The sequence below is a fragment of the Nannobrachium achirus genome, assembly GCF_963921795.1.
Source record: "Nannobrachium achirus genome assembly, chromosome: 9".
NCBI classification, from domain to species: domain Eukaryota; kingdom Metazoa; phylum Chordata; class Actinopteri; order Myctophiformes; family Myctophidae; genus Nannobrachium; species Nannobrachium achirus.
Window position 1 is genome coordinate 8,430,398 of NC_137818.1, and position 20,760 is coordinate 8,451,157.

Sequence of the window (20,760 nt, forward strand, 5' to 3'; positions counted from 1 at the left end):
AATTAGGATAGTTGTAATACAAATTTATATTGTATTATAATCACAGTTAAAAGGGTCAATTTGTTTCTTACCGATAGGGGTACTTTTTTGTAATGGAAAATGTAGATATTTGTATGTGGTGCGGTGTGGTGTGGTGTGGTGTGGTGTAGTGTGGTGTGGTGTGGTGCTAAAACTGCAGTCTCTGTTGCTGCTGAAAAATTAATGTTGATGTCCACTGTCATGTTGCAGGTGGCAGAATGGGGTCCGTTTGACCTTCTGATTGGAGGAATTCCCTGTAACGAAGGACTGTATGGTAAGAACTCACTCGCATTCTAAAGAAGGGCTTTGCTTTGCTGCATTTTGTGTCTATGAAGCCCCTTTTTGACTGCAGCTTTAGCACCACACCACACCACACCACACCACACCACACCACACCACACTACACTACACTACACTACACTACACCACACCACACCACACCACACCGCACCACATAAAATATCTACATTTTCCATTACACAAAAGTACCCCTATCAGTAAGAAACAAATTTACCCTTTTAACTGTGATTATAATACAATATAAATTTGTATTACAACTATCCTAAATTATAATACACTATAATGGATTATAACTGTGATTATAATACACTATAAAGTATTAATGTATTACTATGATAATTATAATACACTATAATAGATTATAATGGTGGTTATAACACAAAATAATCTATTATCATGTATTACAACTATATCCTGGTGGTCTTAAATGAAAGGTCGGTGAGTGATCAGTCATTATGAAGTGTTTGGCCCTGTTTGTCCTAGCTCAGACCTACTCTAGATCGGATACTTTTTAGTACCACGTTTAGTACCACTTTCACTTTCACACTACCCATCACCCCACATCTACCCAGGTCCTAACCCTAACCCTAACCCAAGCTCGAAACGATATGCTGCTTTTGATGCTTCCAGAGGCGTCAATTGGGTATGGCAAGGTGTACTTCTTAAAATAAATTGACGAATGTCAATGTTATGAAATTACTTTAAACTAACTACTAATGCAAATTATAACAAAATTATCGCTTTCACCAGGTATTATATTCTCCACAACTCTTGTATCCCCCTTACCTTGACAAACGGTAAATATTTTGAGATGGGGGTCCGCGGTCAAATACATATTCTAGGGGTCGATGACGTTGAAAAGTTTGATTTTCAGGTCTTAAGCGACATTCCCACTGGGCACGATAACAATAAAGATATCATTTAAAAAAATCGTTCTCAACTCATGTGGAAGGTAGCGTCCACACCACAACGCTAACATAGAAATAATTATCGTTATTCGTTAACAATAATTATCGGCATAGTTATTATCTACCCGGTGGAAATGACGCTTTAATGGGTTAAGTTAACGGTGGCCTCTGTGCTTCCAGGGGGAACGGGGCGCCTCTTCTTCGAGTTCTACAGGATTCTGACCATGCTGAGACCCAGGGAGGACGACGACCGCCCCTTCTTCTGGCTGTTTGAGAACGTGGTGTTCATGGCGGCCAACGACAAGGCAGACATATGCCGCTTACTGGAGGTATTCTTCCGTTAACAGTTATATTAGGGTGGTTGGCTGTGGGTCAATTGGGTCAATACACTATTGTTCTGTTCCGAGTTTATGGAGTCACATTTGGCCAATGAGGAACCAGCAACTCTATGCAGCTTCCTCATTGGCTAAAAGCAGTTACAGTATTCTGCTGATAAAAATATTAGTCTATAAAGTCGGTGACGCATGCCTTTCACCTTTAAACTCATTGTGTGCCAGGCCCGATAATCCCGAGATTATTTCAATGTCTTTCCCTGCCAGGCCCGATAATCCCAAGAAAAACAAAAAGGAAAGAAAAAAAAAAATTTGACCCCAAAAAATGTAGTAGGCATGATAGCAATCGCGAAATTGCATGTTTAACCCCCATAGCAACCCCATCTTTCAAACATGGCAGCCATCTTTGTTTACATTTTAGGAAAACATAATGGCTGCTATCTCATGTATGCCTGAACGGATTTCCATTCGGATTTTTTTGTTTGAAAGCTGTGAGCAATGTGGACACACGTGGTGCATTATCTAGGCATGGGTGTGCATGATCCGTGCACTATGAATTACATGGAAGTCTATGGAGACAGGGGAATATGAGAGTACGAAGATATTGTTAAATGGCAGGGAATGTGTTAAGGCGCTTCCTCTTTGGCAGTTGTTCCATTGACTTGAATGGAAAAAAAATGGCAACCACACAACCGCATCCTTCTAGTCTAGTTATTATGTCTATGTATTTATTTTCAGTGTGATCCAATATTCATGGATGCAGTGAAGGGTAGCCCCGCCCACACGGCTCGATACCTCTGGGGAAACCTCCCTGGCATGAACAGGTACAATAACATGGTCTCCCTGACATGAACAGGAACAATAACAGAGTATCTCTGACATGAACAGGTACAATAACACAGTCACCCTGACATGAACAGAACATGTACAAGAACACAGTCACCCTGACATGAACAGAACATGTACAAGAACACAGTCACCCTGACATGAACAGGTACAATAACACAGTCTCCCTGGCATGCACAGGTACAATAGCACAGTCTCTCTGGCATGAACAGGTACAATAGCACAGTCTCTCTGGCATGAACAGGTACAATAACACAGTCTCTCTGGCATGAACAGGTACAATAACACAGTCTCTCTGGCATGAACAGGTACAATAACACAGTCTCCCTGGCATGCACAGGTACAATAACACAGTCTCCCTGGCATGAACAGGTACAATAACACAGTTTCCCTGGCATAAACAGAGGTACAATAACACAGTCTCTCTGCCATGAAGAGGTACAATAACACAGTCTCCCTGGCATGAACAGGCTTTTTTTTTGTGGCTACTTGAAAAGGTTTGGAAAAACAACAAATAGCGGGCTGTGGGCAGTGGATGAGTTAACGTTGCGGTCGGGCAGAAATCTCTCATCTCTGGTATTTCAAATCTTTATGTTTTCTTTACTTAATTAACACTCAACTTTGCCGTGCAAGAGTGCTGCGCAAAAGTTGCAAAAACTGCTGATTACACTACACAACTACACAATTTTCATCCCATTTCCTGAAAAGCAGTAACGTTTTTGTACATACAAGGTCTCCACCCGACAGTGGCAGGTTTATTAATAAAGAATAGTTAAAGGTTTGTCTGAAAATGTGCTTCCTTTCGATCAATTCTATGATTTCTTTGTTTTAGGATTTCCCGTTTGGGGAATTCCCAGACGCAGGAGGTCCTGTTCGCCCCGCTGAAGGACTACTTTGACGTAGACGGTTGAGAGTGTCTAAAACGGAAAAACGGAATTTGGCGAAAGTACCACCCGAGGAAATGATGTTGATTGAGGCTTTACGAATATGTTTACATTGAAGTTAACAAAGTGTTGTGATCGGTCGAAAAAGATCCTTTCTGGGGGGAAGCACATGGCTACGAGTACGACGGAAGTCCCGCCCCGATAGACACTCTCTGCGTTAGGTCGTATTGGGCGATATTACTCAGGAGGGTGATATCGTCGTTGTCGTATGGAAACCTTGTATGTCCAAAACCGTTTGTTTTGTATTCATCATTTTTAAAAGGATTTAAACTAGTGAAAACAGCCGATCTACAAGCACACAACGCAGCTGTTTTCACTACATTTGTGCGATGGCCATATGATGAAGCAGTGCTTTACTTTGCGAAAAACTTGGAGATACGAGGTTTCTGCCCGACAGTGACGATATGTTACTCATTATTATTGTCTTCATATAATTGGTCCTCACCAATTCATTATTACAATATGCTACCATTTCTGTCTACTCACTCAGAGGAGGGCTGTGGACAGTTCAGAAACCTGCCTTTCAGTTCCATTTTAATGATGCTACAGCATTTTCTTGTATTTCAGCATGCTATCTATCCAGTAAGAAAAAGGCTATAGTTTCCATTAGCTTGGAATCCCGCAGTGGTGATGTCATTAGTCCGGTTTCTGAAATGCCCACAGCCCACCAATGGGACTCAGAGTGAGAGGACAGAAATGGTGCCATCTTATGAGAAGCATTAGTGAGGACCAATTATATGGAATTTTAAAATATGTGTCAGAAAGTGCTCCTTTAAATCCTATTCACTTCATGACAAAGTGCCCCTTAGCTGAGAGAGCGATCCCCCACTTCAGATTATGTTTGCATTTTAGACTTTTTCATAGATTTGACTTCATAGACTTGTTTGACGGCACTATCAGCGTTGTGTGATAGTTAATGTTGGGTTTTTGTTTAGTTTAGATGTGTAAACCACTTAAACCCATTTAGACCTGAAAGCATCCGTACGTGTCACTTTAGACTTTAACCACTTTAACCATTATCTCATGCTTTAGCTATTCAAAAAATAGCAGATCTACAAGCTCATAGCACGGCACAGAGTGCGTTTTGAGTTGTTGTTTTTTTAAGCGAACATTTGTAACTCAAATCTTTGCTTCTTGGTGATGCACATATAATGTGATTCATGACTTCATGTGGGACTTTTTAAGCTGCATGTTACTGACTTGCACTACAGTGAATGGACTGAATCATTTAGGACACAAGACACCTTTTAACATGCTGCTATTTCCAGGCCTTTTTATGCTTATTTTATATTCCCTTTTTTCCAATGATGTCTTAATCTTTTAAATAGCAAACATTGTTGTGACAATACTTGATTGATTTATTGATTGATTGATTGATTGATTGATTGATTGATTGGCTACTTGATACTGACTTGCACTACAGTGAATGCACTGAATGTCATTTGGGACCTCTTTTAATTCACACAAGACACATATGTACATTTCTAGGCTTTTTTATGCTTATTTTATATTCCTTTTTTATATGTCTTAATCTTTTAAATAGCAAACATTGTTGTGACAATGATTGATTGATTGATTGATTGATTGATTGATTGATTGATTGATTGATTGATTGATTGATTGGCTACAACATGATCCTTACTCGCGCCACAGTGAATCCACTGAATGTCATTTGGCACCTCTTTTAATTCACACGGGACAGATTTGAACACACTGCTATTTCCAGGCTTTATTATGCTTATTTTATTTTCCTTTTTCATATGTCTTAATCTTTTAAATAGCAAACATTGTTGTGACAATGTCTGATTGATTACTTGACTTTTGGCGTTGTAATTGGCCTGCTCTTTTTTGCGTCGTTGTTGAAGACCCATGTCATAAAGTTTAACCATTTCTTGAACCACACAGTATGTTTCTTTATTTGCTGAGATACATGGCGCGTAAAGGGCCCTCCAGATGAGCAGCGGTTGCCGCAGGGGCTCCTCTCCTGCTAGGATCAGAGGCGGCCGCGCCGCGGTGAGACACAAACACACTCGCTCAGCGAGTAAACGCAACGCTGTATTTCACAAAGATGAACACAATCCATCTCTCGCCGACCGCATGCACATGCGGGCGGTGAGAGCGTGTCCCCTTTATGCCCATATATGGATAATATCCTTGATGTCCTCTTCAGGCGAGGCTTCCTGTCCCATATTGCTGGCAGTAGCCATTGATGGGTGATCTCCATTCTGCCACCAACATGATGTCATAATAGGCAAAGTATAAGGTATGATGATATGACGTCAGAATCTAATTTAAGCGTGGTACAAACTCTCTGCTCACAGACCATCCAGACCATTACCAGAGGACTGTCTCTTGCCCGCCGCGATGGCCGCCAACGCACCGAGGGATAAATATCACGCAGTGTGGCTCATTTTCTTCATCTTGGGACTAGGAAGCCTGCTGCCATGGAACTTCTTCATGACGGCAACCATGTACTTCACCAGTAGGTTGAAGGACCCGCCCATCGATGGCGTCGACGCGGTCAGTGGGACTATGGTTGGCCCCGGGGACACACGGAACGCCCTGGAATCAATCTTCAGCAACGCGATGACGCTGTCTTTCATGGTGCCCATGCTCATCTTCAGCTGCCTCAACTCCTTCATCCACCAGAGGATTCCTCAGAAGCTGCGTATCTCAGGCAGTCTGACGGCCATCCTCGTGGTCTTCCTGTTGACGGCCGTGCTGGTGAAGGTGGAGATGGCGCCGACGACCTTCTTCTGTCTCACCATCGTCAAGATCATCTGCATCAACTCTTTTGGTGCAATCCTACAGGGCAGCCTGTTTGGACTGGCAGGGTTGCTGCCTGTGTCTTACACCACGCCCATCGTGATTGGGCAAGGGCTGGCCGGCATCGTGGCTACCGTCTCCATGATCTGTGCTCTGGCCACTGGCTCGGCTCTGCAGGACAGTGCCTTTGGCTACTTCATCATGGCCAGCGTTGTCATCCTAATGGCCATCCTCTCCTACCTCGTGCTGCCCAGCATAGAGTTTTTCCAGTACTACACGGATAACAGCAGATCCAGGACATCCACTGACCAGAAGAACAAGCAGGACAAGTCAGATGTTGAGGTCAGTCTGACCAAAGAGGAGGACAAGCCGGTCGTTTCTGTTCTTGCCATCTTCAAACAGATCTGGGTGATTGCCATCTCTATGTGTTTCATCTTCACCGTCACCATCGGTACGTTCCCAGCAGTCACAGTGGACGTCCGGTCCACGACAGCAGACGGAGGAGCCTGGGACACCTACTTCGTCCCCGTCTCGTGTTTCCTGCTCTTCAACGTGATGGACACCGTTGGGAAGAGCCTGACGGGCGTCTGTAAGTGGCCCGGTGCAGACAGCATCTGGCTGCCCATCCTGGTGGGCGTGCGGGTGGTCTTCGTACCGCTGTTCATGCTGTGTAACGTGCAGCCTCGTCGCTACCTACCCGTGTGGTTTAGCCACGACTCCTGGTTCATCCTCTTCATGGTCCTCTTCGCGTTCTCCAGCGGATACCTGGCCACCCTGTGCATGTGCTTTGGACCCAAGATGGTTGCACAGCACGAAGCGGAGACAACGGGAGCCATCATGGTCTTCTTCGTGTCCCTGGGACTGGCACTGGGCGCAGCATTCTCATTCGCCTTCAGAGCCATGATCTAGATCAGGGGTCTTCAACGTTTTCAGGCCAAGGACCCCTTAGTTGACAGACAGATGAAGCAGGGACCCCCCACAACCTGTTCATAGATTCCATATAGTTTCATCGTTTGACAGCACAATCATCAGTGTATTTTGGATTCATGTCAAATTGTGTTTTCAGATATTTAACCACTTGAACCTTCAATACTTAATAAACTTGACCTTTCACAATGTACTTAGTCTGCTCTTTTTCTCCTCTACAGTCTACACCAAACCTCTTTGCCGAAAATAGCCGATCTGCTGCGAGGCGTTGTGAGCTTGTAGATCTGCTATTTGTGGCTAAAGTTCTCAGAATATGGATGCTAGGGTTCAAGTGGTTAATGTAAAAAAGGAGAAAAAAAACTTTCTATCACTCATAAAGATTTGGAGGACCCCCTGCAGTAACTCTGAGGACCCCCTGTTGAAGACCCATGATCTAGATTCTAGATTCAAGGATCCATTATCTAATTGGGGGACGAAGCAGGGGTAACCGGTGATTGGGGGGTTCAGTGAAGTGACAATTTAAGACCTTTTTAATATACCTCAAAAATAATCAAAAGTAATAACAAGCTATACTATAAAAAACTAGACCAGGTCAACCTGGTTGTGCCAGACCCCCTGTCTGTCATCATCATTTATGACATCATGCCTTTTGTAGGCATGTCATCATCATGTCGTCATCATATATACCCTTTATATAGAAAACCAGGACAGACATTTGCTTATGTAGGCCTACCCATTTCATGGGTCTGGCAAAAACGGTCAAACATTGACCAAATTGTCAAATAATAGAAGAAAGAGGCAAACATTTTCACAATTTATCTGTGGATGCAAAAATGTTATGTCTCGACTCCTGCATTCCAAGTTTGTGTCAGGGAGGGAGATCCCCAGTTTAAATATGATATATGATATTTTGGGTCACTGCCTGAAATGGTTCAGAACCACTGTTATATGCTCTGTAACTTTAATTCAGAGCCAAGCCCATCGGAGCTGGGGGCGGCATAGCTCAGGGGTAGAGAAACTGGTATTAGAGCACGAAGGGTATAAATCCCGAAGGGTTCCCAGTTCGAATCCGGGCTCCCCCTGAGTTAATGTCGAAGGGTCCCTGGGCAAGACTCTGAACCCCTAATTGCTCCCGGTGAGCAGGTTGGTGCCTTGCATGGTTTCCTCCGCCACCGGTGTGTGAATGTGTGCGTGAATGGGTGAATGTAATGCACAATCTATGTAAAAGCGCTTTGGATTAAAAGCGCTATATAAATGCACCATTTACCATTTTTATCGGAACAGTTTGAACATGCAGACAGGAATTGGGAAAATACATCTCAACATGTATGTGAATGGAAAAGTAGCCTACTGTATTGTGTTGTTTTCACCGCCTATTTAACCAACCCATCCTCCAATCAATTCCTGAATCTTAAATCTTAACACGATCATTTTATGGTGTACACATGCTCGAAGACAAGCCTAACACCTAAAGTGGCATATTTTAAATATAAACTCTTTGATAGCTATTCACGTGTGTTTGTATAAAACAAACACTAGCTAATAGCATGGAAAGTTAGTCCTATCTTTAATTCCAACATTGGCAAATTCCCTATAAAGACTTAGTCCCTCACCATATGAAACATTGTCCATATTCAAAAACACATGGTGAGGGTGGCTCACCTGGTAAGAGCACATACAACATAAGTTAAGCTAGCCTATAGTCCACCCACAACTGGCCCAGGTTGGAATCCAACCCAAACCCAAAAGCTTGTTGTATAGTGAGACTCCTATTGACCAGGTCATATCATCCAATTATTGTCTCAGGAATGTGACAAAAACAAAAGAATATCCATGAATGCAAGGCTTAATCTTAATGGGATGTGTAATTGATATTTTATTTTTTATATATTTTTTGTGTGTGAAATATTTACAAATCAATGTGTGTGTGTGTCTGTCTGTGCTAATACACACAACGTGGAATCTATGATAATACACACAACGTGGAATCTATGAGCGCTGCTCAAAAACAAAAAACGAAACAAAAAAACACAGTGACACTGTTGAGGTGCCAATTTGCTCCTTGTGATGAAGACACTGAACCCCTAGAGTTACTCCCGGTGAGCAGGTTGGTGCCTTGCATGGATTCCACCGCTACCAGTGTATGAATGTGTGTGTGTGTGTGTGTGTGTGTGTGTGTGTGTGTGTGTGTGTGTGTGTGTGTGTGTGTGTGTGTGTGTGTGTGAATGAGTGAATGTAATGCACATTGAAAAGCGCCTTGGATAAAGGAAACATTTACCATTTAATCGGGGATCCAGCATGCCCGGGTTAAGGGTAGTCTGTCTTCTCGCACTTGCCCAACTTTATTAGTGTGGTTGTCCAACAGGGCAACACACTATATAGTACTATGCTACTTTATTTCTTTCTAGATAAACCTTTAGCCAACGAGAAAGCAGCATTCTCGGTGACGTCATCCAATGGAGAACCCCTTGAAAGACGGTTGATGACGTCGTCATCATCACCATCAACAGCCAATGAGGGACTAGCATTCTTGCTAAGTGCGTCCTGATATAAATTGCTGCTGCATGTTGCTGGACCCCCATTGCCTTGAATGGGAAAGTGTAAAAACTCTTTATAGAGTAACTTTTACGGGAACCCAAAACCCCCAAAGGATAGGTCAAGCTTCACGTATGGCCTGTAAATAGGCAACCACACTTGCAATTTCCCAGAATTGCACCTTTGTAGTTGACAGCTATAAGTGTCTGGAAGCCACACTACAGTATGACATCTGTACTGTGTGTCTGAATATTATACTCGGAGCCATATAAGGAGAGTTGTGTCACCTCCCAATGGGCCCGTCCGGGGCACTGAATAATAGTGATAAAGCCCTGAACCGGAAGTTTACAGAATGCACTTGAGTCTATGAGCGTTTGTCACTATTACGAGGCTACTGTACGTGAACCACATGACCGGCGCTGTTTCTTCCCCCTTATTGACGCAGCTCTGATATGAGGCGCTGTATATAATGCGTCGGCATGATGTGAGGCTCTGTATGTACAGTACTGTGTCGGCAGAGAGCCGACCAGGTTATTGTGGTGTGTTGAGACCATGATGTCATTAGAACGTCAGCACTGTGACGTCAGGGATTGTCCATATTCGGATATAACATGTAAACGGAAGGACAAGCATGCGCTCACACCTTTGTGTAACTTTGTGTTGAGCCATAGTTCACGCGAAAAAAAGAAACAAAGAAAAAAAGAATCACAATATGTGAAAGATATTCAGGCTGCTGGCAGTGTCTACAAGGCAATGTGGCTATGAACGGTTTGCCAGATTAACACACATCTGGAAGACCTCACATATCCAAATATTGATTTTATGAAAGTGAAAAATAAATACCCTTCCTGTAAAACTGTGCCGTCCCAAGCACTCAAGTTCTCAAACCCAAGGTGTAAAGACTGTTAAAATGACATACCATCTAAAGCGGACTTGAGCCACGAGAGACACCGTCGAGCGAGCCGTCAGTCCTCCTCAGTCAACTCTGCACCCGAGTTAACGTCCCGATAGGGACAGAATCGTAACTCAAGTCAACGTTCCCAAGAAATCGCCCATTTGCCGTCTTGGGAGTGAGAATGCATTGTTTGAATACACTTGATTGTTGTCAATGTCACACTTTTGAATATTTGCCTTTTTCAAAGTTCAAGATCAAAACTGTGCCCTGTTGTCTTTAACAACCAGAACCTGAACCCAGGGTAGAGGGGTTCAGTGAACGAGGACTGGAAGGTGTACAGGTGTGTCCTTGTGTCATTGGAGACTCTGTAGAAGGACAGAGTACCAGCAGGACAGTCGAGATACACCCCTACTCTGTTGGAGCCAGAGGGACAGACAGAGAGTTCAGTCCTCTTCCGGTTGTGACGGACAATGTACCTGTTGCCGCGCAGATGATCGCCGCATTCCAGACTCCAGGACTTGTCGTTGAATCCAAACAGGCCGTCATCATGCCGTCCTATCCGGTTTATTCCTCTGTATGTCACCGCTATAGAAACCCACCCACTCCAATCTACCTCCCAGTAGCAGCATCCGGTCAGACCCTCCTTACACAGGACCTGTTCCCAGGAGTCAAATCGGTCCGGGTGATCAGGGTACGACTGGTTATTTCTCACTCGTGACACCTTTCGGTTGTTATCAAACAGAGACAGGGATGCGTTTGCCGTGTCGGGGTCCAGCGTGAGCTCACACGTGTGGGACAAGAAGTCATTTGACCACTCGTTCTCCAGCTGAATGTCCTCCATCTCCTCTTCCAACTTGATCTCTGCCGAGGTTCTCCTCTCTCTCTTTACAAAGGGTTTGGACAGGACATCCACCATCCAGACGACAAAAGATCTAGACTTTTTCTTGTCCTTATCCTGGTTGGCAGGAGCACCCGCTGTCTTTGGGAGAGGACACTCTGCTTGAACGATCTTCCTGTTCCTCCTGCATTTCTTTACAAGCGTGAGAAAGAGTCCTCCCTTCTTGCTCTGTGTCTTGTCTATGTCCACAGAAGACGCGCCGCCGATGCCATCGCTGCTGCATCTTGCCTCGGTTTGTGCCAGGTAAATTCTTCAGATCTACTAAAGATCCGTTGTAGGGGTTTTATGATGTCGATGGCTGGAAATGTTTCAGTGCAGCTTTGGTATATATATATACTAATCCTCAGACTAAAGATCTGTTGTAGGGGCTTAAGATGTCGATGGCTGGAGTTACGTTTCAGTAGTCATTAAGATCCTGATGTTTGGCTGAAGTGTCACTGACTCTCAATACCGTCGCAGCTAACTAATACGTGAGTGAAGGACAGTCCCCCATATTTATAGCCGCAACATCTCCCAAATTGGTGTGTCAAAGCTGTGTGCTGATTGGACAAGGTTTGTTATAGTTTTATGATGTCACGTTGCTAGGGTAACACAGATGGATTATAATCACTTGTTGAGCGGTGCTAACCCGCTCCTACATCTGGCTTTGTCTGTGTGTGTGTATGTATGTATGTATGTATGTATGTATTATGTCCCACACTTGGCTCATTGGCCAAGCTTCACGGGAGACTTAATGGAATGTTAAAAGGCACCGCTTACTTCACTCTTCTTCTTCTTTCGCATATCATCATCCTTGATGATTGGTTGACGACATTTTATTTCACAAGATTTCTTGTTACTTCTGTCGTTTTCTCCCCCTTGCTTACGTCTTCACACTGAGCGGTGCTGCTAACTGATCCAACATCTGGCTTTGTGTGTATGTGCTGTATGTATGGAGGTATGAGCACGGAAACTCCATGTATGGAGATAACTAGTAAGACGCCTAACAGCGCCATGTCTTGGCCATCTGGCCAGTGATGTATATCGGACCAGATACCCATATATTGAGACCCCTGGTACCCATATACGTACAAAGAGATATGCATGTGTGTTGAGATTGCACCGCTCACTTCTCACAGGTTCTATTTTCGTTTTTGTATGTGTCTAAGATGGCGTAACATTACTCCAATAGACCCCCGGGCCCCGGGTGTGGTTATTATTGCGACCAAGGGTCGCAGTATACGAGAAATGTCATGGCTTGTCTCCGTCTGTGTCTGTCCTTCCTTCAGTCAGTCAGTACACATTTGTACAGTCTATTGGTTCCCTTGTCACTGTGACATCACTCTGACATTGTGCTCTGATGTCACTGTGATGTAGGGGAACCACTCTTAACAGAATGGGTTTGCTGCTCTGACATCACACTCTGGCTTCATGTCCCTTGTATGCCCCTACATTTTATACCCATATATAGTCGACAATGTGATGTCAGAACATGCCCATATACGGGCATTCCCAGATCACACTTGCAAATTAATTACATCTTGGTCTGTTTTATGCCCATATATGGAGATCCCTGTCCCAGTGTCATCAATATTAAGGGCATATCTGGGAATGCCCATGGGCATGTCAGAACATGACCTTTAGGGCGAGGTCGCATGTCGCCCTGAGGCATCTTACTAGTAATATGATTAAGGTGGGTTGTGCTGCTAAGATGAAAACCAGGTATACTTAATGAACAGGTGGGAGTTTAATAATGTTAACACTTTTTGTACACTTTTTTGAAAGAAATCTTCCTCAAACATAATAACTGATCATCATGTTTTAGGGGGGGAATCACAGCACCCGTCTTTAATTAAATTAACTCTTTTTATTGTATTGGACTTGTGAGCGTAGGTTTTTCCAGTACAACTGCCACTTTCATACTTTTAACTCAAGTACATTTTGAATTCCGGACTTTTAATTGTAACAGAGTAATTTTCTATATTGCAGTATTGATACTTTTACTAAAGTAAAATATGTGAGTAATGTTTTCCACCACATGGAGGTCTGCTATTTTCGGTACTTCACAGTTCACACTGAACTAAGCATAATAAAGTCATATACTGGAGATGTTTTTTTTTTACAAATGGATAAAAGGGCAGGGGCCCAAGCCACCTTTGATGTCTATGTGTGCACGTGCCTGGATGGTGATATTGGTCATTGCACAATGCACATAGTCACGTCATGCAGTCACGTGCCTGGGTGGCTCAGTCGGTAGAGCTCTCGCCTTGGACCACAAGGTTGTGGGTTCGATCGCAGGCATCCCGCTAACTCTGCGTATGAGTAGCACGGCTTGGGTGTGGCAAGTTGGCCCTCCAGATAAAATCATTCATTCATTCAGAATTCATAAAAATATAGAACTAAAGCACATAGAAAGTATAGATCTAGAACACAGATTTCATAGCTCTAGAACACATAGAATAAGAATTCACCGCTTCACTTCGAACCGAGATTGGATTTTTTATTTTTAATAACCGGCACTGGGTCTAGCTCATTGTAACAGGAGCAGACGCTTGTGTGTTACTGGCTGATAACAACAATAAGCCACTCCCACCCTACGTACTCCTACAGGCTGGCTCGGCACCTGTCAGCAGGAAGTGCTAGACGGGAAGAGTAATATCCTCCCGGTGGGGGCTCCTCACTGACAGGTGAGTCAGTAGGATACAACAGTACGTCCTCCCAGTGGGGGCTCCTCACTGGCAGGTGAGTCAGTAGGATACAACAGTACGTCCTCCCGGTGGGGGCTCCTCACTGGCAGGTGAGTCAGTAGGATACAACAGTACGTCCTCCCGGTGGGGGCTCCTCACTGGCAGGTGAGTCAGTAGGATACAACAGTACGTCCTCCCGGTGGGGGCTCCTCACTGGCAGGTGAGTCAGTAGGATACAACAGTACGTCCTCCCGGTGGGGGCTCCTCACTGGCAGGTGAGTCAGTAGGATACAACAGTACGTCCTCCCGGTGGGGGCTCCTCACTGGCAGGTGAGTCAGTAGGATACAACAGTACGTCCTCCCGGTGGGGGCTCCTCACTGGCAGGTGAGTCAGTAGGATACGACAGTACGTCCTCCCGGTGGGGGCTCCTCACTGACAGGTGAGTCAGTAGGATACGACAGTACGTCCTCCCAGTGGGGGCTCCTCACTGGCAGGTGAGTCAGTAGGATACGACAGTACGTCCTCCCGGTGGGGGCTCCTCACTGGCAGGTGAGTTTGTAGGATACGACAGCAGTGACAACACAGAAATGTGTGTGGAGAGGAATTAATTGGCAGAATGACTAAACTGAGGAGGAAAAAGTGCGTACAAATAATTGGCTACTCTAATATAAAATAAAAAATCACACCTAGTGTGAAGTGAGCGGTGCTATTTATGAGTTAATTTCATGAAGCGTCCCGCTGGCCAATCACAGTGCGTCCTGAGAAGCTTGGTCAACGGAACCCTGGCCGTACAACAAACTTAGAGCTGTTTGTGCCAAGATGGAGGCCATATCTAGGCCAGATTTGAGCCAAGCTTCACATTCTTTGGGGCCCGGAATTCTTTTGGGGACCAGAGATTTCTTTGGGGAACCGGACAAACTAGATGTGGAGTATTAGTTCTGTCCATAACTCCATGGGTACAGCCATGCTTATCTTTCCCAGTCTAATTCATGAACGTAATTCATCATTTGATACACCTGTGTTTTCACGCAAATCAAGGCTTTGCACACCTGTCATGAGGTGTCATGAGGTTTCACGAATGAGGTCCATTATGCTTAAATAAATGAACTTGTAACCACTCGGAACTCATACTGTAAATGCAGCTACACACAGTGTAAAGATCTTTCTGCATTGTGGACACGCTGGTGCCGTTTCAGAGTGCCCAACTCACTGAAAGACTTGTCACAGTGTGTACAATTGAAAGGTTTTTCTCCCGTGTGGACACGCCGGTGTCTCTTCAGATAACTCGACTGATTGAAACTCTTGTCGCACTGCGGACAGCGGTAAGGTTTTTCTCCGGTGTGAATACGCGAGTGCGACTTCAGGTCGGACAACTGGCTGAAACGCTTGTCGCACTGTTGGCAATGGTAAGGTCTTACTCCGGTGTGAAGAAGCTGATGTCGCCTCAGGTTACCTGAAACGTTAAAACTCCTGTCACACTCGTTACATTGGAAAGGTTTCTCCCCGGTGTGAAGGCGCAGGTGCGTCTTCAGTTGACCCGATTGACTGAAACTCTTGCCGCACTGTGTACAGTGGTATGGTTTTTCTCCGGTGTGGATACGCTGGTGCCGCTGCAGGTTGGCATAAATAGTAAAACTCCTGCCACACTGGTTACAATGGAACAGTGTTTCTCCAGTGTGAAGACGCACGTGCGTCTTCAACTCGGTAAAACTCTTGAAACTCTTGTCACACTGATTACATAAGTGGGTCTTCTTTCCTGTGCAAGACGGCTGACGTGCCTCCATTTCTTGCTGAGGCAAAGCCCTGGTAGACTGTTGATGAGCGTTAGATTCAGGTTCTTCTGCGTCTCCTTGTTGTTTCTGGCCGGTTACGGAGCTGGTGATTCGCTGACAGGCTGCTGAAGGGATCCGTCCTCCAGTCTTCAGCATTTGGCAGTAGTCGCTGTGGCTTCTCTTCATGTGCTTAAAGAGAGATTTCAAGGCATGAGCACACTTGGAACAGGAGACCTGGGTATGGAAATACTGAGACCTCACTCCTTCCAGGAGGAGGGATCGTTCGTCATCATCCAAGCCCATGGACATTGATGGGGTTGGGAGTGTGTTGGGCACGGACGATATGGACTTATTTGTTAGTCTCTGTCTTCTCTCTGGACTCCTCTCTTTGTCTGTCTCTTCACACACTGTGTCTATCTCAGTAAAGCACCTCAACACAATGACCTCTATTCATACTCAGATAAAGTGAAAGTCTAGAGACATCTGCTCACCTTATATAGGCAGAATATGAGCTCTGGTCACACACAACATAAACCGTTGTCATGCAAGCCTGGTTCCTGTGGCTACTGCCCATAAGTCCGACATCACATTACTTGCGCAAGTATTGCGATCGGCTGGGTATGTATGTATGTCGGTGTGCTCTCTTCTTTACTGTAGAGTGTAGACTGTAGACCAATCAGGGACCAGCATCTCAGGCAACGTCATCATTAACATGCAATGAGGGACCAGTATTCCTGGTGATGCCAGTGGTGATGTCATTGTTCATAATTTACCTTTTTTTGGGGGGGGGAGCGGTGAGTGCACCTCATGGTGCTCTCTGCTTGCGCGCATGTAGGCGGCCTATACTTGAGGGCAAAGTGCAAGTTGGCACCTCGACAGAGTGCAGTTAGGGTTAGGTTTAGGTTATTCACCAGCGTCAGCAGGTTAGCATTCACCAGGCACCCGTTGTTCCTGTTCCTCCATATTTGAGCAAGACTGACGCCATCAATCAATCACTGGTACTGTAGAATCTGCCTGCTACATCTGCTTCAAGGTGAATATATACTGTAACAATATTTTGCACGTAACAGTCCTGGGGAAACTTTATTTATTTATTATTATTATTTTCTGTTTCTAGAGTAACTAAAAGTTTGGCCCCTACTCCTCCCACAGTTTTCGCGCCACTTGCGCCATATGTCAAATCGATTGGCTTCATCGGGAATTTGCAATTTGCATTTTGCTTAGAGATTGTATCGTTTAATTGATATTAATTTATTAGTGAATAAATTTTCCCCACTGACTTTAATTAAAAATTAATATTTTCCCAAATATGGAGATGACTAACATCATAGACCACATGAGACCATATTATGTCCATATATGGGCATTCCCCCCGGAAACATTAAGTTAGTGTGGTTGCCCAGCATTGTTATAGAAGTTAATGTGTGAAGTACTTTGGCACTCTCACGGCCAGCGGCCACACACCAGCCTCCATATTGAAGTGCTCAGTCACTACATTCATCTGAGAAAGGAGATTGAAGGGAACATTCTTTGCCCCAGCCCCTCCTCTATCGCCAGTGGGTTTCAACCAGTGGTCCGGGAACCACCAGTGGTCCTTGAGGGGGTTCCAGGTGGTCCCCAGCTAAATGATGAAGAGTTGGTAACCAAATAGACCCTTATAGATTTGTAATTCTTCAGGGTAAGGGTCCTTTTGGTTTCATTTTACACTCTCAAAAGTAAAATAATAATAATAATGTTAAACATCTGCATTACTTAATTTACAAGAAGTCTCAGAGAATGTAGAGGATCCTGATTGATGTTTGCCTGTTATCTCTGCTATCTTTTTTTTGTATTTAAAATTCTTATACATTTAAAACAAACAAACAAATCTGATCTAAAAATATAATAATCTCTCTTTTCGGTCTCGACCTGAAGCGTGGGAACCCCTGAAAAGAACAATTATTTTCTGACTCTGTCTAAGGAGTCTCCCATTAAGGTTTAGGTAGAGTGCAAGTCTTTTTCTGACAGCTTTGCTGACAAATACTCCCACATTATAACAAACAGAACAGCAGCTACTAGGCAAACTAAGGCATGTTTAATTTTCATGTACAACATTTCAACAAGGCAATTCAAAGTGGTTTGCACGAAACAAAAAGAGCAATACGACACATTATAAAAGGACATTAGCATACAATTAAAAATAGTCATAAAGGAGTTCAGAATAGAAAATAATAAGAATGATAAGAATAAGAATGCTGAAACTAATTAGAATTTTTCTGTGAAATAGTGGCTTCAAAACAGGTCTATAGAAAAGTTACTTTAATATAGCACCTTACATTTATCATATGTTATATTACCGTAGGTAAATATGTCAAGCTTTCCCCGTAAGATACACTGTGACGAGGAATACTTTAGAGAATAACAGTTTTCATTAGGACAGTTTGAAAATAACGTTATACTTGGCGTATAACTACTTGAGCCCCACCATTCACCAAAAATGCTTGTGCGTTGTGACACGTTGTGAGCTTGTAGATCTGCTATTTTTGGAAGAGAGATTTGGTGGAGATTGACAAAGAACGCACCATGTACAGTGCAAGTGCAACTCATGTCTGTTTTACTCAGCACATACTGTAGGGTCTAAGACTGTATTTTGATTGTCTGTCAACCTTGTTCTTGAAAAACGGACGATAAAATAAAAAATGTTTCGAAAATATTTTATAAAAAAGATTAAGCTTCATATATGTGTTTCTATTCAAAAATGACCACAAAAAGCGTAAAATAATGATAAAATAATCATTTTGGCCATTGTCAGACTGACTTTGTTTATCCCTCTTCTATTCTTTTATATGGATTGATACAGGATATAAACAAAGTCAGTCTGACAATGGCCAAAAATGATTATTTTATCATTATTTTACACTTTTTGTACTTAAAGGCCTGTCCATACTATCTCGACCACCAAACTTTTCGCCTGAGAGTTCTGACTTTCCGACGTGCAGCTTTCCGAACTCTAATTCGGGGGAATGCTTTTCAGAAGATGCGAGTGGCGTCATATTGTAGTTGAACCGGACCTTTCCGACGAAAGGTTTGGTGGTCGGAGACAGTATGGACAGGTTAAGGCAATCAAAATAGAGCCCTTATACCTTATGTACTGAGTAAAACAGACCACTTAGAGTCTTAGACTCTAAGGGCCCTGTTTTCGTCCATGCCATACCCCTTATCCCTATCCCTAATGGCAAACTCTTTTGCCATTTTTTTTTTTACAATAGAGGGTATGCACGTCCACTGGGACCTGCCCCCCTAATCTTGGAGCATTGGAGTTTGGAAGTGCTTGTTGCAAATCCCTCAATGGTCCTGCATAACACTTGTTTCTAAATTGCACATAATGCAGGAGGCAGGCCGCAGCAGTATGTTGTGTTGTTGAAAACGAGTGCTTCCAAACACTCTGACACTTGGAAAAATAATCATCTGCACAGAATGTCTTGACAGAAAGTAGCTCATAACATGCCTATGGTGGATTTTTATGAAACAAAAACTTTGCAGATAGAAAGAGTTAAAGAGATAGAAAATAGTTAAAATAGCTGATCTACAAGCTCACAACGTGTCGATGTAGATCGGCTTTTTTAGTTAAGTCAGTGGTTCTCAACCTTATCAGGCCTTTATCCAAGGTGCTTTACAGAGATTGTGCATCACATTCACCCATTCACACACATATTCCTACACCGATGGTGGAGGAAACCATGCAAGGCACCAACCTGCTCACCGGGAGCAACTAGGGGTTCAGAGTCTTGCTCAAGGACTCTTCGACACCAACTCTGGTGGGAGCCCGGGATCGAACTGGGAACCCTCCGTGTTCTAATGACGTTTTCTCTACCCCTGATCCATTGCCGCCCCTCATACAAGGCTACGGCCCTCACTTCGCACTGGGTGTGATTCTTATACAGTTCTATGAGAGTGCGCTGTCGCGGTCGGGGGCGTTCTGGTGGTCCAGCTTGCTGAAGGAGACGGTGGGGGGGTTGGACGGGCGACACACCGGCAGCCATTTGTACTGGAGGTCCTGGGAGGGGGGGTCCAGGGACCAGTCATAGTGCTTCAACAGGTAGACACAGGCTGTCTGCATGGGAGCAACACACACAACATGGAGACAATGACAGGAGTTAAATGAGATAGAATGGTAATGTTGTGCTAATCAGTCTAAAAGCGCCAAATCTTGCACAGATGTAGCCCAGGGCATGCTCTAATGATTTAGCTAGGGCGCCCGAGTCGGCGACCTTCGGGGTCGCCACAGCGGCCAAATCAAGTTGGGCTCCCATTGACTTTCTATATACTATACTACAGGAGGAAAAATAAATCTGCTTTAAGTAGGATGCGAGGGGTCTAACTAGGGGTTTGTCATGATTCTGAATCCATTGCAAGCATTTGTTTTGCACAAAAAACCTTGGGCTAAAAATGGCCCAGAGGAAATCACTAAAACGATAGTTTAGTGATGAGCCATCACTTTTCACAGTTTTGTAGGCGTTTTCTGGGGCCATTTTTAGCCCAAGGAATGTTTTTTGTGCCAAACAAATGATTGCAATAGATTCAGAATCATGACAAACCCCTAGTTAGACCCCTCACATCCTACTTGAAGCAGATTCTTTTTCTGGCTATTTTCCTCCTGTATAGAAAGTCGATGGGAGCCCAACTTGATGTGGCCGCTGTGGCGACCCCGAAGGTCGCCGACTCGGGCGCCCTAGCTAAATCATTAGAGCATGCCCTGGGCTACATCTGTGCAAACAATGTGGCACTTTTAGACTGATTAGCACGAAAAAAGCCCTAAGGGCCCCGACTAATTTAACCACTTAAATTACCATTATTGTATGCTTTAACTATTGAACAAATAGCAGATATACAAGCTCACAGCGCGGCTGTGGGGGAGGAAGCGTAGAGAGAGAGAGAGAGGTGGTGTAAAGGTGACAGAGGACAGGAAGCAT

At 44.1% G+C, this 20,760-nt stretch overlaps 2 protein-coding genes across 3 annotated transcripts in view; one reads left to right on the plus strand and one right to left on the minus strand.

Moving 5' to 3' along the window:
• Positions 1 to 5,712: 5,712 nt before the first annotated feature.
• Positions 5,713 to 7,023, plus strand: LOC308291188 (equilibrative nucleoside transporter 1-like; the record flags this gene model as incomplete). Its single annotated transcript, XM_080733146.1, has 1 exon — positions 5,713 to 7,023. One exon carries the CDS (start codon positions 5,713 to 5,715, stop codon positions 7,021 to 7,023), a length of 1,311 nt encoding a protein of 436 aa, XP_080589272.1.
• A 10,839-nt stretch (positions 7,024 to 17,862) lies between these two features.
• Positions 17,863 to 20,760, minus strand: part of LOC308291993 (putative cytochrome P450 120) — a 28,517-nt gene continuing 25,619 nt past the window's right edge. For both annotated transcript variants that reach the window (XM_080734184.1, XM_080734183.1), the window contains exon 11: positions 17,863 to 19,901. In XM_080734184.1, coding sequence (XP_080590310.1) covers positions 19,734 to 19,901 — 168 coding nt within the window. In that variant the 3' untranslated portion in view covers positions 17,863 to 19,733. The remainder of the gene's footprint in view (positions 19,902 to 20,760) is intronic.